This window comes from Doryrhamphus excisus, chromosome 21 (assembly GCF_030265055.1).
Source record: "Doryrhamphus excisus isolate RoL2022-K1 chromosome 21, RoL_Dexc_1.0, whole genome shotgun sequence".
NCBI lineage: Eukaryota > Metazoa > Chordata > Actinopteri > Syngnathiformes > Syngnathidae > Doryrhamphus > Doryrhamphus excisus.
Genome location: NC_080486.1, coordinates 10,856,704 through 10,884,533, shown reverse-complemented (window position 1 = coordinate 10,884,533; position 27,830 = coordinate 10,856,704). Strand labels below are relative to the sequence as shown.

The 27,830-nt window shown below is 44.7% G+C and overlaps 1 protein-coding gene across 4 annotated transcripts in view; it reads left to right on the top strand.

Annotated features, from left to right (window-relative positions):
• Positions 1-27,830, top strand: part of gli3 (GLI family zinc finger 3) — a 97,580-nt gene that overhangs the window by 13,787 nt on the left and 55,963 nt on the right. For all 4 annotated transcript variants that reach the window (XM_058059547.1, XM_058059548.1, XM_058059549.1 and 1 more), the window contains one exon: positions 12,287-12,460. In XM_058059547.1, the coding sequence (XP_057915530.1) occupies positions 12,328-12,460 (133 nt within the window). In that variant the 5' untranslated portion in view covers positions 12,287-12,327. The remainder of the gene's footprint in view (positions 1-12,286; positions 12,461-27,830) is intronic.

Here is a 27,830-nt window from a genome sequence, read left to right as displayed (position 1 = left end):
TTGTCCCCAAACGCTCCCTCGGACCCCCTTCTGGCATCCTTGGGTAAGGTGGGCGTGAAACCCTTAAGGCCACGAGCCGCAAGAACATAAAATATTTTGAAAATTGAAACAAATGTTGACTAAATGAACAAATGTTAGGGCGGCACGGCGGTCTAGTGGTTAGCGCGCGGACCTCACAGCTAGATTCAATTCCAATTAGCCTTGAAAGTTAAAAAAAAATTGTTACAGAATTGGATTTACGTATAATCACGCTTGCTGAGATATCATTCATAAATCTTCATTTGACAGGTGAAAAAAATATACCTTCAAAGTTCCGAAATTGGCACAAAATAGTGACTGGAGCAGAGAAATATGTATATATGATAATCATTCATTCATTTTCTACCGCTTATCCTCATGAGGGTCACGGGGGGTGCTGGAGCCTATCCCAGCTATCTTTGGGCGAGAGGCGGTGTACACCCTGGACTGGTGGCCAGCCAATCACAGGGCACATATAGACAAACAACCATTCACACTCACATTCATACCTATGGACAATTTGGAGTCGTTATTAACCTAGCATGTTTTTGGAATGTGGGAGGAAACCGGAGTACCCGGAGAAAACCCACGCATGCACGGGGAGAACATGCAAACTCCACACAGAGATGCCCGAGGGTGGAATTGAACGCTGGTCTCCTAGCTGTGAGGTCTGTATATATGATAATATATTATTGAAAATCGACATAAACTTTGCTCAAAACAGACGATAAACGTATTCAAAATGTCTTAAGATTCTTGCTTTCTTGCACGGTGTTCGAGTGGTTAGCGTGCAGGCCTCACAGCAAGGAGACCCGAGTTCAATCCCACCCTCGGCTATCTCTGTGTGGAGTTTGCATGTTCTCCCCGTGGGTTTTCGCCGGTTTCCTCCCACATTCCAAAAAAACATGCTAGGTTAATTAGCGACTCCAAATTGTCCATAGGTATGAATGTGAGTGTGAATGGTTGTTTGTCTATATGTGCCCTGTGATTGGCTGGCGACCAGTCCAGAGTGTATACCCCGCCTCTCGCGCCGAAGACAGCTGGGATAGGCTCCAGAACCCCGCCGCGACCCTTGTGAGGAAAAGTGGTAGAAAATGAATGAATGAATTAGTGGCGCCCCCTATGGGTTGCAGGAATCCATGTAATAGTCATATCCTTAGTAGAGAAACTTACACATGACTTACAGGCATTTTGTTAGGTGCTACTATGGAGACATTTTACTCAATGGCGGCCATGTTTTTTAATACATCTTGATGTACTTATCAGTCCGTTAACGATGTTTAGTGGTGATTCGGCGAAATGCGTTAAAGTTACAGTGTGTGTTTTGACAGTTCAGGGGGTCGAACTTTGGGTTTTTAATGTGCAACCATGATGTACGTATATGTTGGGAAAATAAGAAAACACATTTTCACCCAATGTTTTTATTGAGGAATATAAAAGTATTTTTCTCACAAGGTCACTTCAGAGAGGGCCCCAGAAAGTTTCTCTTGACCCCGTCCCCATATGGCGTCCATTACCGGGTAATCCACCAGCGTCTCCCTCCCTTTTTTTTTTTTTTTAGCACGCAACAAAGCAGGATGAAGGTTTGTGAGGGGTTTTATGTTAATGTCGTTTTTATTGAAACAAGCCCACATGCGATTATAACCCCGCATGCTACATACTAGCAAGGCCGGGGATCGATGCAAACAAGCTAACGTGGCCCTAATAAGCTATTAGCGCCCCCCCCCCCTTCTCTCTTATTGTTGGGGTAAATTTACATACATCTTATAAAGCTCCTGTTCTGTCCCGGAGCGAGGGATGCTTGTGCGTGAGTGATGAGGTTGTCGTTTTTTTTTTTTTTTGCCGCGTCGGGAGATGTGACCGCAGATTACAGCGCTCGCTTCCTCTTCTGATGTCGTCCACGGCTAAGTGGCAACGGGTGAACTTATTATCCCTGTCTTAACTTCCAGCGCCGAGCACAGCTGCTCTCCATGCTTCCCAATTAACCCCAACCTCCCCTTGCCTTCATTAAGACCCCCCCCACCCCCCACCGCCACCCCGCCCCTCTTTACTATGTCGGCTTTGTTTACCCACAGAGATGTACTCCGGGTTCGACATTTATGTGAGTAAAACTAGTAAAAACATACAACTGTAGAGGGAGGGGGGAGAAGTGTGTGTGTGTGGTGGGGGGGGGGGGGGGGGGGGGCTAATGACATTCTTGCTGCTCTGTTTTGATGTCGGGAATTTTTCAGGGCGGTTGTGCCAACTCTTTGGGAAGTTTTTTTTTTTTTTTGTGTAGTGTTCCGACTTCAGCGACTTCCAAAGTATGCAGCTGTGTGTTTTTGATGAATTTCGATACTTCCGATGAGTAACAGTATGTGTGTATGTGTGTGTGTGTGTGTCAAGTACACTCAAATCCCCCCGAGACCCACAGTGTGTGTATTCTACAAGTTGCCGTGGAGGGATGGGTGAAGGTTGGTGGGTGGATGGGGGGGGGGGGAGTGAAGTGTAACGTGGCTGATATGAAAGCAAAGGGAGAGCGTCGTCTCCAAAGTCTGCGGGACTCCCATCTGAGCCGCCGCTCGCCTTTTGATGTCACACCTCGCCTGCCATCGCCGGCTCCACGCCCGCGGAGTGGAGGAGTCGCGCTCCACAGCACAGCCACTTCCACTCTGTGTGGGTTTTTGCCTTTTTGAAGTGTGCCCGCCTGCACGACCCGGGAGTCAATTCACTTGTCTGCACAAGTACAGCTCAGACTAAAAGTGTCGTGAACAGTCCAACATCATGGACACGCGGCCGTAAAAATGCCCATTTTTGATACTTTCTATCATATAATACGCCTCTTAAACACATTTTAAAAGCTCTTTTACACATAAAAACAATTACAGGCATACCTTATATGGTATTGCACTCCCAAAACATCTTGTCCAAGCATCTTCCTGCTGGAAAATGTTAAGTAGAACTCGCTGCTAGCACCTCAAACCACTTTCTATAGAAGTTAGCAGTAAAAAAATGTGGGAATCGACTTTTTTTTTTGTCCAAAAATTGTATTAAACAATACAATATCGGCCTTACATAACAAACTAGTACAACTGCTAAATAACCCGCCACAGGGCCAAAGAAAGTGACCAGCAATTTGACCCCCTTTCAGAAGGTCCGACTCAAACCAAAACGTACTCTAACCGAATTATTCATTCATTCATTTTCTACTGCTTATTCTCACAAATTTCGCAAGGGTGCTGGAGCCTATCCCAGCTGTCTTCGGGGCAAGAGGCGGGGTGCACCCTGGACTGGTCGCCAGCCAGCCAATCACAGGGCACATATAGACAAACAACCATTCACACTCACATTCATACCTATGGACAATTTGGAGTCGCTAATTAACCTAGCATGTTTTTGGAATGTGGGAGGAAAACCCCATGCAAACTCCACACAGAGATGGCCGAGGGTGGGATTGAACTCGGGTATCCTAGCTTTGAGGTCTGCACGCTAACCAATCGACCACCGTGCAGCCCATTTATAATTATTTTACGTATAATTATTGTCTCTAAAATGTATTTTTTGTTCATATTTTTGGGTGGGGTTGGCTTCCTCATGGGAAAAATCTGAACTTTTGGAAATAATTAATCAGAAAAACAGGTTTGTGATCACAAAACGTTAGAGAAATCATCTCTGTTTGTTGGTTTGCCTTGTTTTTTTTGGTTTGCAACCAATTAGAATGATAACCAAGGTTTGTTAGGACCAAATTACAGTTACTCCCTCAAAAATGTGTTTTGTATGGATATCCGATATTGGGTCTTTTTGCTGATATACTGATATTGTTCAACTGTCAAAAAAAAATTCTGATACCGAATGATATTTTTGGACATCCTTAGTATTTAGCATTATTTTTGGGTTGGATTTGCATGATTTCCTGTGGGGAAAAAACTGCCTCGGTTAACATAACATGAAGGGAAAAACCTCTTTCCACGGGCTTTGCTACACATCTTAAAACGTAGTGAATAGGCTAACCTGCTGTTGAAATATGAGTGCAATGTTAGCACTATGCTAGTTTGTGTCCTGTGCCACTTGTTGGACAACCACAGTTAATAATAATTAAAGCTACAGGCACCTTTTCTTCAGACTTAATCACGCATTTGTGATTCATCCGCGGTTAGTTGAGGGTAAAGTCGACCGTCAACCACTCCCACGTCTCTCCCGACATGTCGGCTCACGGATGGCGTGCTGACAGAGTGACCTTATTCCAAGGAATGTTCATCCCGTCTCCTGAAAGATAAGGTGAAACGTGGACGTTTAAGAGAATCATCCCTTTCAGCGCGCGTGGAATGCGTAACCCGCCGTTACCCCCTGGACGTCTTCCCATCTTCCGCACAGGAAGTGGGACATTAAAGCCGTGCCATTCCTACCCCCCCCCCCCCTTTTTTTTTTTTCTCTCTTTGCATTCCTCGGCCCGACTGTGGCACATTTCAGCCTAGCCTCATTCAGCATTCCTTTACATCCTGATTGCTTTGCCCCCCCCCCCGCTCATTTTCTTGCAAGTCTCCCCCAGTTTAGGTCCGGCTTTATCACGGCTCAGCCAAACAGCAAGACAACTTCATCTCATCCAATTTGGACCCCTTTAATGCGCTTTAAATGGCACGGCCCGGGGGCCAGCACGGGAATTAATAAGAGCCAATCAAGCCGGCCGCTGGGGCATCCAGTCCGGTCTTTAAGTAAACATTATGACTTCTTGAGCGGGGGGGAGGGGGGGAGAGCGGCGGATGAATTGCGTCGGAGCTCGGGAAAGGCTAATTTCTCACTTAGCCGTCCTGATGGGGGCGAGCTAATAGGCCTCGCTTTGCCTGGCTGATTGTCTGCCGCCTTTATTATTGCGTATTATCGCGCTGCCCCCTGGCTGTTGTCGGGGCTTTGGCCTCGGAGACGCTCGCTCCCGCCATTAATCACGCCACGGCGCTCGTACGACACGTACGACAATGACTCACGGGAGTGAATGAAAGTGCAAGTAGACAAATTAAAGAGCGCCACAGATGAGGGGGGGGACGGGGGCAACTTTGCTAATGACTTTATAACCTGTAGCTTCATACTTTGCTTTTTTAGTTCTGTGCAGCAGAGAGACCCCAAAGTCAGGGAACGCGGACCCCTTCCACGGCGTCTCGCAAAGTTCAAATCTGGGAAACTTTCCCAAGGACCTTGGTTGTTTTTTTTTTTTAACTGCAGTCATGATCTGCATCGAGCGCCCTGGGCCTCGCATTTAAAGCGCTGAACAAGCATCTTCCTCGGCGCATCAGGAGGTGTCGCATCAAAGGCTGCAGCGTGGCAGCCAATGCTAAGTCAAAATATATAAATAAGTACTTTTAATAAGCGAGGGAGCGGCGGGGTTCAACAATGCGTGCCAGGCTGCCATTGTTGCTTCATTCGGGCCTTATCTGCTGGGTAGCGAGCGTGAAAAAAAAAAAACGGCATCATCGTGTAAACGTCCCCGATTACATCGTGCGGGTTTGTTACGCAGGAATGTAAGATGCACTCGGCTCGCTCAGGGGTCCCACAGCAGACCCCTCCAAAGCATTGTACAGTAAGTGGAGAGGTCTGAGCTAGCGCGGCGCTCGCTGGGATAATCCTATTAGCGCCGCTCAAAGCTACTGATGGGACGCTTTGTTGCACTGTTTGTCCTTGACAAAAAAAAACAACAAACATCCCTCGTTTGCACAAGCTGCACTTCGGTTTGGATGATTACAAACCGGAGTACACACATAGTAGGATAGGAATACTGCATTGTACTTCTCTCTAGTGGTGATGCCAGTCAAGGTCATTCTTCCATTTATTGAGATTGTAGTATTTGTGACTAAGCTATATTTTAAAAAAATAACAGCAAAAAAACACACAAGGAGGGTCGACAGGAACACACAAATGTTAGCTTAAAAGCTTAAAAAATTATTACTAATTATTATGATATTGTATATTATATTTTATATACATTCTTAAATATGTTAACTTTACTTTTTTGTTTTTTTTAGATCCTATATAGTATTATTGATCTAAATTCCATTACATGCATACCCTGTTATATGGAGTATTATTTGGCTTTATTTGACGGCTTTTGTTATGCAAATATGGAACAGCCGGACCGGAGCAGGAGGGGATAGAAAAGGAGAAAAAAGAAAACAGAGGGGGAGTTAACTTTACTTAATATTATACTTAATATCATGTATGTTTAAACTAACATATATTTAGTGTATATTTTTTAGGTTGACTACTCTTTTTTTAAACTAAAATATCTATATATTTTTCAATATTTATACATATAAAAATATAATAAATATTAATATAAATATCAAAAATATATAGAAATAAAATTCATTATAAATTAATTATAAATATAATAAATATATAAATATTTGGCTTTATTTGATGGCTTTTGTTATGCAAATATGGAACAGCTGGACCGGAGCAGGAGGGGATAGAAAAGGAGAAAAAAGAAAATAGAGGGGGAGTTAACTTTACTTAATATTATACATCATGTATGTTTAAACTAACATATATTTAGTGTATATTTTTTATATTTTTAAATATTTATAGATATGAAAATATAACAAATATGAATATAAATATTAAAAATATATAGAAATAAAATTAAATATAAATGAATGATAAATATAATAAATGTATAAATAATAAAATATAATAATAATAATAATAATAATAATAATAATAATAATAATTAATAATAATAAATATATAAAATAATTGTATTAAAAAAACAAACTTATTTTTGGGTTAAATAAAAATGAATCTAATAAAGTCAAAATAAAATTTTGAATATATTAGTGTTATTTTTTTAGTCTTTTTCACATCAACTTTGTTCGTTCCTCCCGCCCCTTCCTGTCCATTCTCCGGTAATAATTATTACAGAACTATATAAATACATTTTATTTGATTGTATTTATGCTACCACGTTCCTTCATCGTTATCGTTTAAATTTTTCGACTGGATCTTGAATTAAAAAAATGAAAAATGTATTTAAACAAATGAACCGCGGAACTCCCACATGGAATATTCTAGCAGCATGTAAATGAGCAACAGTCTCAATAGCTCAAGCATGTCCAAATACACAAAAGGGTGAAAAAGGCCGTACGCTAAACCAGTTTGCATGTGCATATCAGTGGATTTGATGTATGTGTGTGTGTGTGTGTGTGTGTGTGTGGCAGGGTGTGACTAATTCCTGCTAAATGGCCCCCACTAGAAGGTCTGTCCCCCTCCCAGTTAGCTGTAAGGCGAGACTCTGTGCCATCTGGGCACCCGTGTTTACTCTCGCTGGTGAACATCAGCCACCAAAACCTCCCTCCTCCCACCAGAAGACATAAGGGGGGAAGCTGTAAGCCCCAGCATGGAAAAACTTAAGTCTGCGGTTTTCCCTCGGAGAGCCGACGACGCGTTTGGGAACACCCTCCTCAGTGGAGAGTGTGAACCTCATGACTTGGTCTCCTGAAGTGGGGGGCCCCTCATCGCTCACGCCGTAGCCTTATCCAATGCAAACACATGCACGCCATTCTGTTTTATTGCAAGATTCATGCTAATCTGGCTCCGGGGGCTTAGACGCAGCCCCCTTTCGACTCCTTTTTACCCCCCCCTCCCCATCTCCTTTAGTGTTTTTAGTTGTTCCAGCTGTGCAGGAGAACCTTAATGTTGTTGGCATAGCTGTGAAATTTGCAAAAACACACACAGGAAAACATGTGCAGGCATGCAGGGGCACCGTGAACACACACACACACACAGCTTCAGGCTCCACCCTCTACCCATTCATTCCACCACCCCCCCACACACATCACAAACCTGTGTTTTTTTTTTTATCCCGCTTTTGCTAGCAATCGTCTCCATCTCTTCCCTCCCCTCCAAGTTGGTGCAGTCTTGATAAGCGTCAGATAGCAGATCTCGGTGGTCGCTGATGTAATGATGATGAATGCTGCACCGCCGCCAGCCTCCTTTGGGGAGGCGGAGGGGTGTTGTTGGGGGGTGCTCGACACTGAACAGCCACCCTAATGAAATGAACACAAATACAGCACCTCATGTGTGTGTGTGTGTGTGTGTGTGAGAGGAGGTGTGCCAAATCTAAAAAGGCACTTGAGGAGTTTTTGGCGCGTGAGCAGGTAACGCGGCCAAAACTTTATTTCAGCGCCTTCACTTTGATGTCTTCAATTTGACTTTCAGCTCATTGCTTTTGTCGCCAGGCGTATAATTTATGTTAAATTGATTTGCTTAATGTGCTTATAAAATAAGGATCCACCCCCATTCCCCTTCCCCTCCTTTCCCCTCCTCCCGCTCTACCCGTTCTGAACAGTGCGCATTATGGCACTCGCTGCGGAGGGATTACATTGCAAATAAAAGATGCACGCATTAGCCAATAACGCATCGTCAACTTTTCCCAGGTCGTGACCCGGCATGGAGGTGAGTTTTGTGTCCTTGCCGAAAAAAAGAGAGCGTTGAGCGGGGCTGCAACATCTGCAGCCTGCAGTGCAGGTCAGGGGGGATTATGGGTGGAAAAGGTCTTTGCTTTTAATTGCTGCTTTCAGGGGCTGTCGGGCCTGCCTGCCCACACAAACACAAAAAGCCCGTCAGACACGCTCCAGTGGCCCGGACTTGGGAATGCTGCTGGTGGAATGCTCCTCTGGCTTGCTTACTCCGACCTAGGCCTGGACACTTCATTAGGTACACCACACGCCCCGTGTCTCCTGTACGCTCGTTTATCACAGTTAATGGTTTCACGATATGTGAATTTCCACATTTTTATAGAAAACATTATTAGAGCCCTCCAAACATGAAATAGCACCCCTATAGTCACCTTAAACTCTTACCTTATATAGTAGACATAATAAGTGTTAATAAGAAAACATTATAACATTATTAGAGCCCTCCAAACATGTCATAGCACCCCTATAGTCACCTTAAACTCTTATTACCTTATATAGTAGACATAATAAGTGCTAATAAGGAAAACATTATAACATTATTAGAGCCCTCCAAACATGAAATAGCACCCCTATAGTCACCTTAAACTCTTATTACCTTATATAGTAGACATAATAAGTGCTAATAAGGAAAACATTATAACATTATTAGAGCCCTCCAAACATGAAATAGCACCCCTATAGTCACCTTTAACTCTTATTACCTTATATAGTAGACATAAGTGCTAATAAGGAAAACATTATAGCATTATTAGAGCCCTCCAAACATGAAATAGCACCCCTATAGTCACCTTTATACTCTGATTACCTTATATAGTAGACATAATAAGTGCTAATAAGGAAAACATATCATTATTAAAGCCCTCCAAACATGAAATAGCACCCCTATAGTCACCTTTAACTCTTATTACCTTATATAGTAGACATAATAAGTGCTAATAAGGAAAACATTATAACATTATTAGAGCCCTCCAAACATGAAATAGCACCCCTATAGTCACCTTAAACTCTTATTACCTTATATAGTAGACATAATAAGTGCTAATAAGGAAAACATTATAACATTATTAGAGCCCTCCAAACATAAAATAGCACCCCTATATTCACCTTTATACTCGTATTACCTTATATAGTAGACATAATAAGTGCTAATAAATTCCTTGAGGTGTGTTTTTCCACCACATTGCGCAACTCTATGAGATCAGGGACACAGGAAATGGCCGCCGCTCTAACCATAGTGAGCTACCTAGGTAACTAGTTAGCCTCCAGTTGATTTATTCTAAACGGGAATAAGGGTTTGAAACTGAGTCTAGAAGATATAAGAAGTGAAAAAAGATACCACTTCCACAAGGAATGGGAGGAAGATATTTTTTTCACAGTCACTCGGTCTTGCTTTCCTCACTTTGTGGCTTCTTTCTGTTACGGTGGTTAGCACAACACAGCCCAGCCCACTCGCCACAACACCCGACACGGCTCACCGCAAACTGTTACATAAAGATCCCTGAACGCAACACCTGTTTGAACCCCGGCTGGCACACTTCAAATGGAAAAACAAACCAAACAAAAAAAAATGCCTGGAGATAAAAACACCTTGACGCGTATGTTTACATAGGACTTGTAATCTATTATTTCATAGCGCATATTTTATTCGCCGTAGCATCGCATCGTACTTGAAAGCACCACCGTGTTTTGTGATCTTCCCCTTGTGTGTGCTCATGTGGGAGCTATTAGACGACAAGCTTTGTTTAATTCTGTTTTGATTGGTAGGGGAGTAATTGTGTGTGTTTTTTCCTACCCCCCCCAAACACAACCCCCACCCCCCTCCTTCTCTTTCTGCGAGCTGGCAATTGGTTACAGATGCTAGATGACATGGATGAAAAAAAAAAAAACACAAACAAAGCGGACACTGTTTGTATGAAGTTTAGCCTTCGCTACTTCCTGTGTGGACACCCAAACACCCCCCGCCCCCTTCCAGTCTAGCAAAAAAAAAAAAAAAAAAACATGTCTGTACACTTGTTTACAGACTGGGTGGCAATTAAATGACTGTTGGCTAATTAGCTGCTAGTCAGAGGAAATATTTCAATGAATAACGCCGTCCCGTACTTGGGTGTCAATGAGTGGCGGTGGTGCTTTGGTCTCCCCAATCATAGACCCGCGTGACCTAGATCGTGTCGGCTTTGTAGACGGGGCCTCGAAGGTGCTGTGAACCCAGCAGACGCCACGCCGCACGCTGCATCCTTCTTTTCTCAACCCACAGACGGCATTAACTTGAACCACCTTTTATTCTTTGAAAGAAAAATTGCCCGGCACCATGATATTCCCAACAGGGCCTTCAAACAATCCTTGTTTTTCCAGGACTGCCCCCCCCCCCCCCCATCCAAACCCCCCTCTCCTATATATATATACCCCTAAGGTTTCTACTCTCTCAAACACAAACATGACGATCTGCACACGCTTTGACTTTTGTTTGTCAGATCCAAAATCTCGCTGTTTGTGGTTTGTTGCTAGTTTTGTGAGTTTTTGTTTCTTTTGGGAAGTCAGAAGTTTAGAGTGGCCCTAAATAAGATTTGGGATAACCAATCAGAAGCCTGGATTTGGAAGTGGGTGGGTTTATGCATAGAGGTTATAAATGTATTTTATGAGTTAGCTATGTAGCGAAGCAGGTAAGCAATTTCTTTATTAGTTAGTTAGCTTGGTAGCTAACCACAATTAATAGGGTCTACTTAGCACATAAGTCTTTTATTAGTAAGTTAGTTAGTTAGTTAGTATCCAGGTGGCTAGTAGTAGAATATAGTCGAGTGTCATGAGTTAGCTAGGTAGTTATGTATCTTAGCAAGAAAGCTAGGTCTTGTTTTAGTTTATTTGCTAGCTAGCTAGCTAGCCAGATTTAACAGAGTCGACTCAGCACATAGGTCTTCAATAGTTAATTAGTTAGTAGCCAAGTGGCTAATAATAGGATTTAGTAGGATGTTATGAGTTAGCTAGGTCGCTCGCTAGCTTGGGAGGGAACATAGTTCTTTATTAGTTAGTTAGCCAGATTTAGCAGGGAAGCTAGGTCTTGTTTTAGTTTATTAGCTAGGTAGCTAGCCAGATTTAGCAGGGTCTACTGAGCACATAGCTAACTAGCTTAGCAGGGAAGCTAGGTCTTTTTTTTTTTAGTTAGTTAGCTAGGTAGCTAGCCAGATTTAGTAGGGTCTACTTAGCACATACGTCTTTTATTAGTAAGTTAAATAGTTAGCAGCCAGGTGGCTAGTAGTAGAATTTTAGCTACCTCGCTCAGCAGGGAAGCTAGGTCTTATTTTAGTTTATTAGCTAAGTAACTAGCCAGATTTAGCTGGGTCTACTCAGCACATAGGTCTTCATTAGTTAGTTAGTTAGTAGCCAGGTGGCTAATAATAGGATTTAGTAGGATGTTATGAGTTAGCGAGGTTGTTCGCTAGCTTGGGAGGGAAGATAGGTCTTTATTAGCTGGTTAGTCAGGTAGCTAGCCAGTTTTAGCTGGGTCTACTGAGCACATAGCTAACTAGCTTAGCAGGGAAGCTAGGTCTTTCTTTTTTAGTTAGTTAGCTAGGTAGCTAGCCAGGTTTAGCAGGGTCTACTGAGCACATAGGTCTTCATTAGTTAGTTAGTTAGTAGCCAGGTGGCTAATAATAGGATTTAGTAGGATGTTATGAGTTTGCTAGGTCGCTCGCTAGCAAGGGAGGGAAGATAGGTCTTTATTATTTAGTTAGCCAGGTAGCTAGCCAGTTTTAGCAGGGTCTATTGAGCACATACAGTTATAAAAGTTATTTGAATAATAATATAATAATATATCTCCTCCACCCCAGTTATCCCGTCTCCATGCGGTGTTGAGGAATGACCATTCGCCATGGAAACCCAGTCCCAGGCCAGTTCCGCAGCTGAGAAGAAGAAGAGGGTGGAGACCATCGTGGCGACCAAGGGCTCGTCAGCACGCAATGACATCAGCGAGAAGGCGGTGGCCTCCAGCACCACGTCTAACGGTATGCCAGACTCTCCCAGCGCATGTAAAAATAATTCTGGGCTGACTAACCGTGCACGCAGACTGGAGACAGTTTGGGTTTTTTTTTTTTTTTACGGGATATGTCAAAACCAGACGCGTGCAAAAAAAAAGTAAAATAATGGAGGGTCTTCCCCAAAGTCAGGGGTGACGAAAGTGTTGCATGTCACATGTTCTAAAAATATTATTTAACATTTAAGAAAACACAAGAGTAAAATCAAAATATGAAGAGAAATCAAGTCAAATTTCCCGATAAGAACGTATTAGGAGGTAAAATAACATCATTTTAGTAGCACAAAAGTTTTGAAGTTGTAATACGATGAGAAACAAACAAAAAATGGGAAGATTTTTTGGAAAATTAGATGGGAATAAGGTCATAATATTATGGAGATAAAGTCAAAATATGCCAAGAAGAAATTTTACAAGAACACAGTTGAAATAGTGGGTCAATGTGACGGCAAAATAACCCGCCACGGGACCAAAGGACTTTGACAGCGCCAGCAATTTGATCAAGAATGTATTTGGCATTGTTTGCTACATGTAAAACTTTAATTATTCTCTATATAATAATCTATATAATAATAATAATATATAATAATAATAAAAAAAGAAGGAAAAATGAATTAAGTGCAAACATGCAAACTCCACACAGAGTTGCCCAAGCACAGATTCGAACCCAGGTCTTCTGACTGTGTGGCCGACATGCTCACCACTCGGTTAATATTATATAGAGAATAATTATAGTTTTAAATGTAGCAAACAATGCTAAATACATTCTTTATCAAATTGCTGGCACTCTTAAAGTCCTTTGGCCCCGTGGCGGGTTATTTTGCATTGAAAGTGAGTCACAATAGAGCACAGGTACGAATTTGTTAAGTGCACTATAGTACGAAAAACTAGGCAAAATTTTAGATTAAAAAAAAAACTGTATTGACACTTGATGCTAACGGCTAACCTTGTTAGCTATGTTTTTGTTTTAATCATGTATTTTCTTTCTAAAACCTTCAGTGCATTTATTGATGTCTTCAATGCAATATGTGTGTTAGCGGTGCATTCCCTAGCTTGTACACGTAGAATATACACATCATACAGTATGTAAGTGCAGATGTTGTTTTGGTAACCATGATATCATTTCTTGTGAGCAACTCCCCAAAGCTGTATTTAAAGATTTAGCCTCGCATGTGACTGTTTGCTTTCCCATGCTTCCCTGTGAGTCATATACAACACTGACTGGCTTGTTGACATAGCCTCATGTCTTCAACTTACGCTATTATACGTGCTCATTACGCCTGTCGTCATGCACTTTTACCGTTTTTATTCACATGCGGGAACGGAGGATATTCCCTTTTCTTAAAAAAAAAATGTAGCTTAAGACATAAGAAAAGCAGAGTTGAGCTCATCGCCGCCTTTAAGCCGCAGCTGCGCTCATTAGCAGCGAGAGGATTTGGAATGTTTTTTGGGAGGGGGGGCGAGGGGGTTGGAGGTGGACGGCCCGAAGGAGGCTTCTGTCAGCGTGCCCTCGAGTGTGCGCTGATGTCAAATGGGATAATCCCGAGTGTGAATAGAAGACAAACAGTCCAAACGTAGGGTAAATACGTGGCCATGACTTTCTCCCCTCATTTGGGAGTTTGGACAGGAAGTGGGTAAAGTACTACATCCCCCCGAGCATCTTGGGAGCACTCTTAGTCATTGCCAGATGGCCGGCACGGGTTTTGTTAATTAAGGAGGGGCGGCAGAAAGAAAGAATGTAGAACAATCATGGATCTAATTTGGATCCATGATTGTGGTTTTTTGAAGGAGGGATCTGGAGTGAACGGGAATGGGAATGGGAATGGATGTTGTCAGGTAGGGGTTGGAAAACTGCGGCATTTAGCATCTAGAGTGTAGCTGGTAACATGATGTGAGGTGCTAAGCTAGCTTGTAGAAAAAAGCAACACCATGGGAGCATACAAATATATATCCCAACCGCAAGGCATGCTGGGTAGGTTGTGGTAATCGTAAAACCCAACTTTTTTCGAGGAGGTTGCCAGACAAGGAGGGTTAACATACTCTTGATATCCGATATTTTATTGTTTATATTGTTGGACTACCCAGCATACCTTGCGGACATATCGAAATAACATATTGTTTTTATTTTATAAGTATTTTCAGAGTTAATGCGAATAACTACTCACCTGTATTTTTGTATTTTACTCATGAGTGTGCCACCCTCCCCCCCAGACCCCCATCATAAGATAGCTTACACATTCTTTGTGCAGTTATAATTACGCCACATTCCCAAGACGACGCCCACCCCCCCCAAAAAAAAACTCATAACCTCTTATCAGGTGTAACCTTACCCTCAACTTTAACCCCCTCTGCCCCCCCGTCCCCTCTAAACAAAAAGGTAATTGTGAGCAGCTGCCGAGCCCCAGTGGACGTCGGGGGGCCAGGTCCAAGTTGATCGGGTCGGGTAAGAAGTTTTACCTGATGGCATTTTTTTTTTGGGTCCCGTTTTGTGGCCAAGCGCCACTCGTCGTTTCTGGGTCTCGGCAAAGTTTTCCCACGTGGTCGGCGTGCCATTCATCGGCGTGGCCACCCCTCCCCTACGACCCCCCTTTTCGTCTTGCCTGACAGCTCAAAAGAGCCGACTGTGCCGCAACAATGCCGTGATTGGAGCTCCCCGTAGGAGGGGGGGAGAAAAAGATGCGGGGGTGGGTTACGGGGAGGTACCCCATCCCCCTCGTATAGTCATCATTCAACGGGCAGGTGGACCGCAGAGTCCCCTGATCCTTTTGTTGGGTTTTCAGTAAAAAAAAAAAAAAATGGCGGATGTCTTTGGGGGAATGAATGTCACCATTGTGGTCTAATTTTTCCACAACGAAAAGAAAGTAAAAGTTGTGCTCGGAAGTGGATCCCCTATCTGCGGGGTCACATGAGGACAACAAATGTAAGACGGCCAAACGGGCATAGCCAGGGAAGAAAAATCCCAAATGGAACGCTTTAAGGAAGAAAGGGAATCTTGACTGCTTTGGGAAGAAAATCTGACAGGTGAAGAGTATAGCGAGGGGCTCGGGGGAGGGGGTGGAGGGGTCGTGAGGGGCCACCTTCTTTTTAGGCAGCCATTTAAATGATCAACAGTAAATAGAGGAGGGTGTCATCTGACAGAAATAAAGTTCCCGTTAACAGCGGGGATGGAAAGTAATTTACAGATACGCTGTCCCCGCCATCTTTGTGCCTCCCAGATAAGGTTTCATTTCAGAAACGGATAGGAGACATTTTCACTTACGGGGGCCGCCATTCTGGGACACCTGTGATAACAGCTTGTGGACCCCTAATTGAAAATGGGTTTCAAAATGGATTTCCACTTTTCTTCCTCTCTTCTCCGCCCCCACCTCCTCCCCGTCAGCGGCACTACTATTCCGATTTTTCCACCGTCCACCACCGGAACAGGGATATTGGAGGGGCAGGGTGGGAGATCGGAGAACTGGGTGTAATGGAGCTTCGGTAGCGGATCATCCCTCAGCACCGTGTCACCTCTATGACAGCTGCGTGATCCGTCTTGTTAATGAAATCATTGATCACTTGATGGGACTCATAATCAACTACTTCTTCTCCTCCTCCCTCATCAGGGAAGAACCTTCTTCTCTTTTCTTGTTTTGGGAATAAAAATCATACATCTGGAAAGAGAACCCAGCACATACGAGTGATCTGTGCTTAAAAAACCACTCCCGCCATCTGTATTTGTGCTGTATGTACTTGGAGGAAGCAGGCGCCCTTTTCATGTTGCCCCGCTCCAGGTTCTCTGGGTCTTTGGGGCTAATGAGAGAGGACTGATGGAGGGATAAGGGACCTCAAGGGAGCTTAGCCTGGCCCAGGGGTCAAACAGCACAATGGAGGAGGCGTTTTGAGGCTGACACGCAGCCCCCTCGCAGCAAAACTGGCTATTTGTGCCCAATAACCCCCCCCCCCCAAAAAAAAAGTATAAATAATACATAAAACATGTAAAATTTGAAGTCGGACATACCTGGCTAAACATAAACATACGTACTTATTTCATGGACCTCTGCACTGAACGCAATTTCCTGCAGGAGCAGCAAGGGGGACAGCCTTTGGCAGCGCCACCTCACCCGGGGGGCCTGAGGCGCAGGATTAGCTTAGCCTCGCCGCTACTCAGGGCGGAGATGGAACATGAGCCGCCTGGCCCAGCCTCGGACTCTCTTGTCTGGCAGACTTCCGTCCGGGGCCGGAGCTTTTGCTGGAAGATGCACGCTTGCCGGGAAGGTGCGGCCAGAAATGTCTCTAATGCTTTGCCCCCGGGGGGGCGGGGGGGGGGGGTCTTTGAGCAACTTTGGACCTCTGTGAAGATTTCAGAATACTCTGGAATGTTGTCAAAGTTTTGACAGTTTGGAGCTCATCGCTGAGAAAAAAGTGACGTGACTTCAGACGGGAAAAGTTTCTACTTCATCTTGGACATCACAATGGATCTTCAGAGGAACCAGAAGGTCGCCGGGGTCAGAGACTAATCCCCAAACCAATCATGACCCCCCCTCCCCCCGTCTCCAAAATGAGCCAGTTCTGAGTGACTCGGAAAATGATGTCATGGGTTAAGGTTAGCTAAGCTACAACCCAGCAACCACTCCACCAATGCCCCCATCTCGAGAGCGGGAAGGCCAAAAGGGGTCTCCGGGAGGCCCCCGTAAAGTGGGGAAACAGTGCTTGTACTTTTTCCTATTTGTTGTCAGGCATCGCTGGCCCCCCTCCCGCTGGTAGGAACAAAAGCAGGAGCGTCCCTGAGCGAGCCTGCCAGGAGGATTTATTATGGTGCGCTCTTCCCCTTGTGCTCCTCTACTCTCAGGTCCCGACCAAAGTCTTGGTGGCAATGCGTGGCCCGGTTTAACAGGGCCCCCGGCCTTTCTTTTTCATGCAGTGACGGACGTTAGCGTATAATAGCTTTTGCACGCCGCATCTGGTGTTGATCAGAAGAAAATCTGCGATGACAAAAAGGTTTTCCAGTTTGGGTTTTAAATGCTTCCTTGACACACATCATGTGACTGTGGTGAGAACATATAATTAGTTAAAGGTTCGAGTCTGGCTGGGGAATTATTTGCGGATTTTTAGCTGGACGTGTGCATAAAAGGCTAAATAGACACAACTTGACTGAGAGCCTGTAGTGTGCCGACCGCTGCCAAGGCCAGAAAATGGACCTGATTCATGTTTTGGAGTGAACCGGAACGGGAATGGATGTTGTCATGCTAGGGGTTGGCAAACCGTAGCATTTAGCATCTAGAGTGTAGCTGGTAACATGACTTGAGGTGCTAAGCTAGCTTGTAGAAACACCATAGAAGCATACAAATATCTATGCCCTTATATCCCCACCGCAAGGCATGCTGGGTAGGTTGTGGTGATCGTACAACCCAACTTTTTTTTGCTAAATATGTAAAGTAAGAAGTAAACAAGGACGGTTAACATACTCTTGATAGCTGATATTTTATTGTTTATATTGTTGGACTACCCAGCATGCCTTGCGGACATATCGAATGTTGTCATGCAGGGGTTGGCAAACGGTAGCATTTAGCATCTAGAGTGTAGCTGGTAACATGACTTGAGGTGCTAAGCTAGCTTGTAGAAAAAAAGCAACACTCATGACACCATGGAAGCATACAAATTATCTATGCCCTTATATCCCCACCGCAAGGCATGCTGGGTAGGTTGTGGTGATCGTACAACCCAACTTTTTTTTTGCTAAATATGTCGAGGAGGTCACCAGAGAAGTAAACAAAGGAGGGTTAACATACTCTTGATAGCTGATATTTTATTGTTTATATTGTTGGACTACCCAGCATGCCTTGCGGACATATCGAGCCTATCCCAGCTGTCTTCGGGCATGAGGCGGTGGTACACCCTGGACTGGTCGCCAGCCAATCACAGGGCACATATATAGACAAACAACCATTCACACTCACATTCATACCTATGGACAATTTGGAGTCGCTAATTAACCTAGCATGTTTTTGGAATGTGGGAGGAAACCGGAGTACCTGGAGAAAACCCACACATGCACGGGGAGAACATGCAAACTCCACACAGTGATGGCCGAGGGTGGAATTGAACCCTGGTCTCCTAGCTGTGAGGTCTGCGCGCTAACCACTCATCCACCGTGCCGCCCCCGGTGTGACTTATATATACAAATACATACAAATATATAAGGGTGCTCTAGAATTCAGACTAGGATTCAATGGATTAATTAATGTGGAATGAGATCGGGAACTCGGTGAAGTTGGTAACTAGTAACCTCGCTATGCTATTGTGGGAAATTAATTTCTAAATAAATGTTTTTTTTGCCTTTATCAGCAAAAGGCGTAGTAGTAGTGACCATTCCAAAGCACCGACATCCTTCTGTGTGTTTTTGCTCAATGGAGGTCAATTCCGCAACGGCCCACAAACGCACCATCAGCTCCACCTCTGACAAACCTGATCAACTCAAGACATGCTTTCAGGTTAGCTTGAGCCAGGAGGCCCTGTACCCCTTAATCTCTCCCCCCTGACCTCCGCTCCCCCGGGGGGGGGGGGGGGGGGGGGGGGGGCTCACATCTCACCCATCTCTCCCTGCTCCTCTCCTCCCAGCTCTCGCTCTGCTTGCGCGCCGTGTGAAAGAGGAGCTCGGATCAAAGGCCAGAAAGCATGGCAGTGATTTCTGCCGATTGATTAGAAGCAGACGCGGAGAGGCGGCGGGCGCTCCCGCTTTTCGCTTCTTCCCACCCTCTTTCTCCCAGGGCTCTCGTAAATAGCTCAGGCTTCAAGTGTGAAAAGAGTTGCCACTATTGGCAGCGAGAACCCGGGATCACATCCACGCCACGCCGGAGTGGTGAATCGCTCCTCCTGGATGGCAGCGCAAGACGAGGAATCGAGAGTAGGGGGGCTGTCAGCTGATAAGAACCATTTGCTGGGTCTGGATCTGGGGAGGGACGGTGTAATCCTCTCGCAAGAAGAGCTGCGGGAGACGAGTTGGAGATTGATTTTCCGAGAGAGGGCATGCGGAGAATTGAACTCAGATGTCTTACACAGAGTTGCAGGGAAACAAATGTCTGTAGCTTACAGGAGAGCGGCGGTGCAACTTGAACTTGAGCAAGTCGTTCTCTCGTGTGAAGCAACAGCATCGCCGTCTTTCACCATTCCGCCCCCTCCATTTTTTTCTTTGGGTCAACACACATTCTTAAGCCTGTTTTATGCTACGTAGCGTGATGTCAACTCCTAAAAATGACATTTTTTTTTCTTACTTCCTGTTTTGTGTGTTGGTGACATCATGCGTGACATCTTGACACTTTGGCTACTTTTAAATGGACAAAAGACGGCCGCAGGTTAGCAAGCACAGGTTTACTACCACTTATAACCGGAACTAACCATTGAGAATCCAGGTTAATACTAGCGTCCTTGTATTTTCAAGCTTACTTTGCACTGAACAGGAAGTCAGAGCGTACCCATTATAATGGTGTAGAACTAGCCAGTAGTTGGACAGCATATGTTGACACAAACTCATTTTTTTGACACTTTTGGGCCCCAAATTTATGTCAACAAATCAGTCGACCAATTTACAGTGCCCTCTAAATGGAACAGCAAGGTCGGTTATGTTTATTTTTTACTCCAGACTAAAAAATTATTTTTTACTCATTTCCCGCAAAAAAAATAAGAAAATAGCAGCAATTTTACCAGAATAAAGCCGAAATATTAGGAGATTAAAATCATAATATTATGAGGAAAAATGTGGTAATTTTACCAGAATTAAATTTTAATATTATGACAAAAAAACACAATTACTGAAATGAAAAAATTAAATACAACATTTTATTGAGAACTGGTATTGGTAAACATTTGAACTCTTATTTCCTACAAAAAAATTAAGAAAACAGCAGCAATTTTACCAGAATAAAGCCGGAATATTAGGAGATTAAAATCATAATATTATGAGAAAAATGTGGTAATTTTACCAGAATTAAATTGCAATATTATGACCAAAAATAACACAATTTAAGCCTGTTTTATGCTACATAGCGTGATGTAAACTCCTAAAAATTACATTTTCAGGAAGAAGCAAAGCTTATTAAATCCTACCCCTTCTCCACGCCATAGCAGTCAACCCACCTGGCCCCGACCCCCCCTAGCCCCTGAGTGCACCCACCGAGTGCCCAGCACCCCAGCAGTCCCCCGCACACCCCGCTGCCCTCCAATAATATGCCATTTTGGCTGGACCCACAATTATGTGTGATTTATGTAATTTAAGAGGACATGCAACCCACTTTTGGGATTAACATTTGCAATAAAGTGATTGTTTCAACTCATTCATGAGTTAAAAAAAAACATAATTCAGGGAGGCTAACAGTGTCCGAGGGGGTTGGGGGTTGGGGGGTGGGCCTCACTCAGACAGCTCCATTACCGCCGGGACATGTCTCATGTCAGACAAACCCCACTAAGGAAAGAGGCGTTTTTTTTTTTTTGGCGAGGGGCCGTACTTTAACTTAGTTGGAGCGAAGCCAAAAGTTTTCTTTTCCCCTCGAGGGACCCGGCGAGTATCCGATTCCGTTTTTAAAAGCTTTTTCATCCGTCGTCGCTTGTTGATGCTAACGTTTACATTTTTCTCTCCCGCTAAATAACGTTCGCACACAGCTGGATCGGAACAGTATGGCGGTAGTGTTAGCATGATGGGGGGGCGAAAAAAGGGGGGCGGGGGGTTATTATTAACTATTTGGTGACCTCATGACTTCATCTTCACCGCTGTCAGAGGCGCTCCACATTATGTCTCGACCTCTCTCTGTGGGCTCTTTGTTTCTGGTTTTGGCTCTGGGACAGCTCTGCGTGGGGCTGCGTGAGTCCAACCCCCCCCCCCCCCCCCCCCCATCCCCCCCAACACCACCGCCATCATTTCACTCTAGCCCAGAAAGGGAGATGCCGGGCGGTTACAGTGGATGCAGACATATTAGCGGGAATATAACGTGGGTATATTGAAGGAGTGTGTAGTAGGAGATTAGAATGCGATGCACGGGGGGGCGGGGGGATCGGGAAGTAAGCGGAGAGGTGGGTAATTGGACACAGCGAGACATGCCGCACTTCAATCTTAAAGCAGCCTTGAGCCGATGAGCCTTCGCGATGATGCTTTTTAAACACCACTCTCCAATAAGGACACCTGATATGAGGCTAAAGCCATATTTATGTGGAATGTGGGATTAATGGGGAAGTCAAGACCCGATTAGAGAAGGAGGTGAGAGGTATTCGGAGTGACAGGATCGTTTTGGAGGGGGACAACAAGACGGGGGGGGGGTCAGACGGATAGGTTAAGGACGAGGAAAAGGACACAGTAGTGGGTTAAAGGAATGCTGAAGCATTAAAAAAAAAAGTCAAGTTAAAGACCCTACAGCAGTGCTGCCATGTTGTTCCACAGTTAGACCACCTTCGGCCATCTCTGTGTGGAGTTTGCATGTTCTCCCCGTGCATCCATGGGTTTTCTCCGGTTTCCTCCCACATTCCAAAATCCTACCTACACTCGTGAGCTCCGATGAGTGAGATATGAGAGGTTTATTTCCATCGAAGTTCAACAGCTCCCACGGTCCAAGCAGAAGTTGTAGTACTTCTACATGTGATCAAACTTACTTAAGTTTTGTCAGAATAATTCTGCACCCTAAGCATTGTGGGAACTGTTGTTTAAGACGTGTGTGTGTTCAAAGCACGTGAGAAAAGTAGCTTCTTAGAGTTCAGAATTTACAGTTACAGTTTGGAACGGACTAATTGGGAAAACTTAATTCGGTTAGAGTACGTTTTGGTTTGAGTCGGACCTTCTGAAAGGGAATCATGACACTAACCAAGGAGGATTAAATAAACTTGAATAATATCAGAGGCTGCACAACGGACTAGTGGTTAGCGTGCAGGCCTCACAGCTAGGAGACCCAAGTTCAATTCCACCCTCTCTGGGTACTCCGGAAACATTCCAAAAACATGCTAGGTTAATTAGCGATTCCAAATTGTTCATAGGTATGAATGTGAGTGTGAATGGTTGTTTGACTATATGTGCCCTGTGATTGGCTGGCGACCATTCGCCCGAAGACAGCTGGGATAGGCTCCAGCACCCCCGCGACCCTCGTGAGGAAAAAGCGGTAGAAAATGAATGAATGAATATCAGAGGCTGCACAACGGGCTAGTGGTTAGCGTGCATGCCTCACAGCTAGGAGACACGAGTTCAATTCCACCCTCTCTGGGTACTCCGGAAACATTCCAAAAACATGCTAGGTTAATTAGCGACTCCAAATTGTCCATAGGTATGAATGTGAGTGTGAATGGTTGTTTGACTATATGTGCCCTGTGATTGGCTGGGAAGACAGCTGGGATAGGCTCCAGCACCCCCGCGACCCTTGTGAGAGTAAGCGGTAGAAAATGAATGAATGGTCCCAGGGCAGAATTGCACCCTGATATTTTTGCTGCAGTGATGGCGTCGGCTGGTTGTAAGGCAAACAATGATTGACAAGGTTATAAAAGATTCCTTGTGAGGCAAATTGGCGCCTCTGACATGATTTAAAAATCACGTGTCACCCATTTAAATCCAAACGTTGTTGTGATTAGCTTGAGAGTTTAACAGCGGTGACTCAGTGCCATGGCCAGAACAGCTCCTCGTTGTGGGTGCCAGGTAGTTAGAATGTTATTTTTACGGCACCTGGCTTGCGGTTTGGAATTGTGATTGTCATGCTCGCTGGTGAAGTAAAAAAAAAAAAAAAATTCCTCGTGTCCGACGGCGGATGGGCTAGACAGCGTGAGTGTTGCCAGCTGCAGCATGAAAGGCCCGACTGTGCTGTTAGTTTAACTCAAATTTGTCACACTCACGTGCAGACCCGCTTTCGACGTGTAATGTAGACGTTTAGCGGGCGGCGTTGGTCTGAGACTAATGCGGTGTTATGGATGCAGATTAGCTCCTAGCACCTCCCATGTGTGATAGGTCACAGGTCCCGTACTGGAAAGAGGACAGGTTTGGATGCCAGCGTCTTTTGTGAACGGTTCTTGTATTCACACTTCCTGTTTTGTGTGTTGGTGACATCATGCGTGACATCTTGACACCTTGGCTACTTTTAATTGGACAAAAGACGGCCGCAGGTTAGCAAGCGCAGGTTTACTACCACTTATAACCGGAACTAACCATTGAGAATCCAGGTTAATACTAGCGTGCTTGTATTTTCAAGCTTACTTTGCACTGAACAGGAAGTCAGAGTGTACCCATTATAATGGTGTAGAACTAGCCAGTAGTTGGACATAATATGTTGACATAAACTCATTTTTTGACACTTTTCAGCCCCAAATTTATGTCAACAAATCAGTCGACCAATTTACAGTGCCCTCTAAATGGAACAGCAAGGTCGGTTGTTTATTTTTTACTCCAGATTAAAAAAAAATATTTTTTACTTTTATTTCCTGCAAAAAAAATTAAGAAAATAGCAGCAATTTTACCAGAATAAAGCCGAAATATTAGGAGATTAAAATCATAATATTATGAGAAAAATGTGGTAATTTTACCAGAATTAAATTGCAATATTATGACAAAAAAAAACACAATTACTGAAATGAAAAAAATTAAATACAACTTTTTATTGAGAACTGATATATTGCTGAAATTTACCTATGTTCTACTGCTGATTACGAAAACACTGGAAATTGTAGAAAACTACTTTTTTTCTTATTTTAGATGATTTATTTTCTTCTAGCTCTAGAACACAATATTCTTTACACCTTGAAAATAATCAAAAATGTCTGATACCGGAATGAGAATTTTTTTTTTGTACATTTTCAACTCTTCCACAGCCCCGGCCTTCCGTGGCAATCTGGCGTTTTCCACCATTCCAAAAGTCCATCCATGATGTCCCACTTATGTTCACTGAACTGTTTAGCAGTTCAGAGAGCACATCCACGGCAGCACTGGAAGGGGAAAAAAGGCGGGAAGAGACCACTCCGGACCAGCGCCAGTCATTGATAAAGTACTTAGCAGCAGGAAAATTAATGAATCCGGGCTTGACTGGGAGAGCAGGAGGGAGATGGGCTAGCTTGTGTGTGTGTGTGTGAGCGAGAGTGGGAGGGAGGAGTGTGAGGACGGGAATGGGGGGGTAATCCTGTTCCAGATAAATGGCTGATCCCCCTCATTCCTTAGATATCAAATGTCAAAAGTTAAATTAGCCTGCTCGCCTTCGTTAGCGCCGAACATGTTTTGCAACGGCTGGTGGGCAGGTGCCTAATTAAGCCTCGCTTAGCGAGCACTTTCTTAATGGTCGTCCATGTTTGATGACATTCCCCCCCCCCCGAGTCAAAACTTGGATGTAATGACTTTTCTAACATGCACAGTGGCATTTTTGGATCCCGCTTGAAATAGCCCGCTTTCATATTTATTTATTTCCCCTAGACTTGATCCTAACTGTTGGCGTTGGGGCTTCTTTGCTTTGGCCGCGTGTCCGTTTCTCTTGGCGAGCCTTTCCTAATCTGCGTGCCACAGACTCGAGTCCGCCTCGCTCTCGTGTCAGAAGTGGGATTCCGTTGCTCCCCTCCCTTGGATCCGCCCCTTTTAAGAAGCACCGTCCCAACCGGTGCTAGTTCTGCTTTTATACGCAATCATGTCACATTGTTGGAGAGGACAGTTAGACGTAAGTAAACGTAAGTCATGGCTGCTCATTACCGACTTGCCGAGCCCATTGGCTCTGAGAACTAAATGGAATATTTCACTTTGAAGCTGCGATCAAATGCACTTGGTGTTTGATTCCTGTAAGAATGCAAGCCGGTGCGCCCTTTGAGTGGAAAAAGTCTTAAAAGCCGTAACTATCCGCCCTCAAAAATGCATCAGCGCGAAGCTTTTCTCGCTGTATCTAGCCATTGCTCATTGCTCCATCACAATGTAGCCCTGATGACATGCTGGTGGGGTTTCGGGGGCCGCTCCGTGGCGAAGCCTGCGCCCCTGATGGGGCGAACAAGGGGGGGGGGGGGGGGCAGAGTGGGCCGGCGGAGTCTTGGCATGACACAATCCTGCTGTGAGCCTGATTTGAGGTGAGCGCACGGAAGATGGAAGAAGCCAGGCAGGCTTTGATTTGCCCCTCCCCAGCCCTGAGGCTCGGCGGCCGGGACTGCGAGGGGCTGAGCTCCTGGGGGCGAGGGGGGGGTCCCAGCAGAGCCCCGGCGGCGTATAGAGGAACAGAGAGAGAGAGACGGGGCTGGTGGAACTGTGCACACGCTGTTGGGAGCCAAATTGAGATGTGGGAGTTGTTGAATTTGCCTAGATGAATATTGAAGTGGGCATTTGTGGTGTGTGAAATCAGCTGCTGACTGCAAACCAGGAATGGGACCCTCCTACCTGCTGACAGTTGAATCGCGTTCCGCTACACTTTGGCTACACAGAGAATCCATTATGAACACGGGTTAAATAGAGGGAACTTTATGTTTGCTCAACAGTTTATTTATCATTACGTTGCTTACTTAACCAGGTGAAAATGCCTTTGGGATGTAAAAAAGGTGAGGAACACCCTCAACTTATTTCCTTTCAATCCTCGAACTGACTGACCTTTGGTAATGCTTCATTTCAACTTACATTAAGGAACCCGAGTATGCTGACATTATTCATTCACTTTCAATCACAGGGCACATATAGACAAACAACCATTCACACTCACATTCATACCTATGGACAATTTGGAGTCGCTAATTAACCTAGCATGTGTACCTGAGACATGCACGGGGAGAACATGCAAACTCCGCAGAGAGATGGGCGAGGGTGGAATTGAACTCGGGTCTCCTAGCTGTGAGGCATCCACGCTAACCACGCGACCACCGTGCAGCCCCCCTTTTTTCATCACAAACAAAAAGTTTGTTTCTACCTTTTTTCGTTCTTTAGGAGTAGAACATCCGGAAGTTTTGGGAAAATATCAGTTCCCAACTAAAAAAGACAACCATTCACACTCACATTCATGCCTATGGACAATTTGGAGTCGACAATTAATTAACCTAGCATGTTTTTGGAATGTTTCCGGAGTACCCGGAAAGGGTGGAATTGAACTCGGGTTTCCTAGCTGTGAGGCCTTCACGCTAACCACTCGTCCGTTGTGCAGCCTCTGACTTTATTGAAGTTTATTTAATCCTCCCTGGTTAGTGTCATGATTCCCTTTCCGACTCAAACCAAAACGTACTCTAACCAAATATTATTACTACCGCTTATCCTCACGAGGGTTGTTGGGGGGTGCTGGGGCCTATCCCAGATGTCTTTGGGCGAGAGGCGGGGTACACCCTGGACTGGCGGCCAGCTAATCATAAATGTGTTAGTTAGCGAAGAGCTATATATGCTATACAATAGCATTGACGGGTGACTGAGCTAGGGGACAATAACGTCCGGTTCCTTTTCCCATGCTAACACAATGCTAACGTATTGCGTGTCATAATGTATAGGCTCAGCCGTTCGTCGTTTATTGTGGTTAATTGGTTCCAGATCCAATCTCAAAAACCTACATCACTGCACGGACAACAGACGGCCAGCGCTAGCATAGCAAGCTACTGAGCCTTCTAGTTAGCCTCTCCAAGTCACTTTTTCTAAACTTATGCATTTGAATTGGAGCAACGAAGAAGAACAAAGCAGTCAAAAACTTACCACTTCCACACAGAACGAGAGGGGAAATGTTTTTTTTAATTTCTTCCAAGAATGGACACATTTATAGACCGCTACCAGCGTAGCGGTTGTTTGTCAAAGACATACAGGAAGTGAATTCACCTTACAGCGGATCAGAACCTCACGCTATTGTCTCAGCCCCGGCACGCTCTTGTTGTGTCGGGCTCGGGCGAATTCCTCCGCAGAGTCTTTCAGCCTTCGCTAATCACCGATGATTCCTCTGTGTCTATTGCGGCGAATCAGGTACATAAGCCTAAGCCGCTTGGAGAGGTGGTCTTATTAAACTCCAGCCAGCTGCCGGAATTTTCTCTCCCTCCCTTCTCCTCATTGTTAATTGGGGGAGTCTTGAGTCTTTCCCGGGAGTTGATTTGCAAGAGAAAGAAGAGAGAGAGAAAAAAAAAAGGGCGCAAGAGATTATTGCACAGGAGGAGAGGAGCTTTGAAGAAGAAGTGTTTTCACTTCCATGTCCTGCGCTCCTCTGGAGTGCGCACGTGGAGCCAAAACCTGTTTGTGCCATTGACAAGCGCTTCTTTGAGGGCGTTGAAGGTGGAGCACAGCATCTATCTGAGCTTTGGCTCAGAGGTACAACAACACCTCCTCTGATGTTTTGCGGGGCTTCACAAAAGTGGGGGGGGGGGGGTTGGGAGCGGGTTTGTGCAACGGGGTCTTTGTGCGCCCCTGAAACGTGCACGTCCCAACCTCGGAG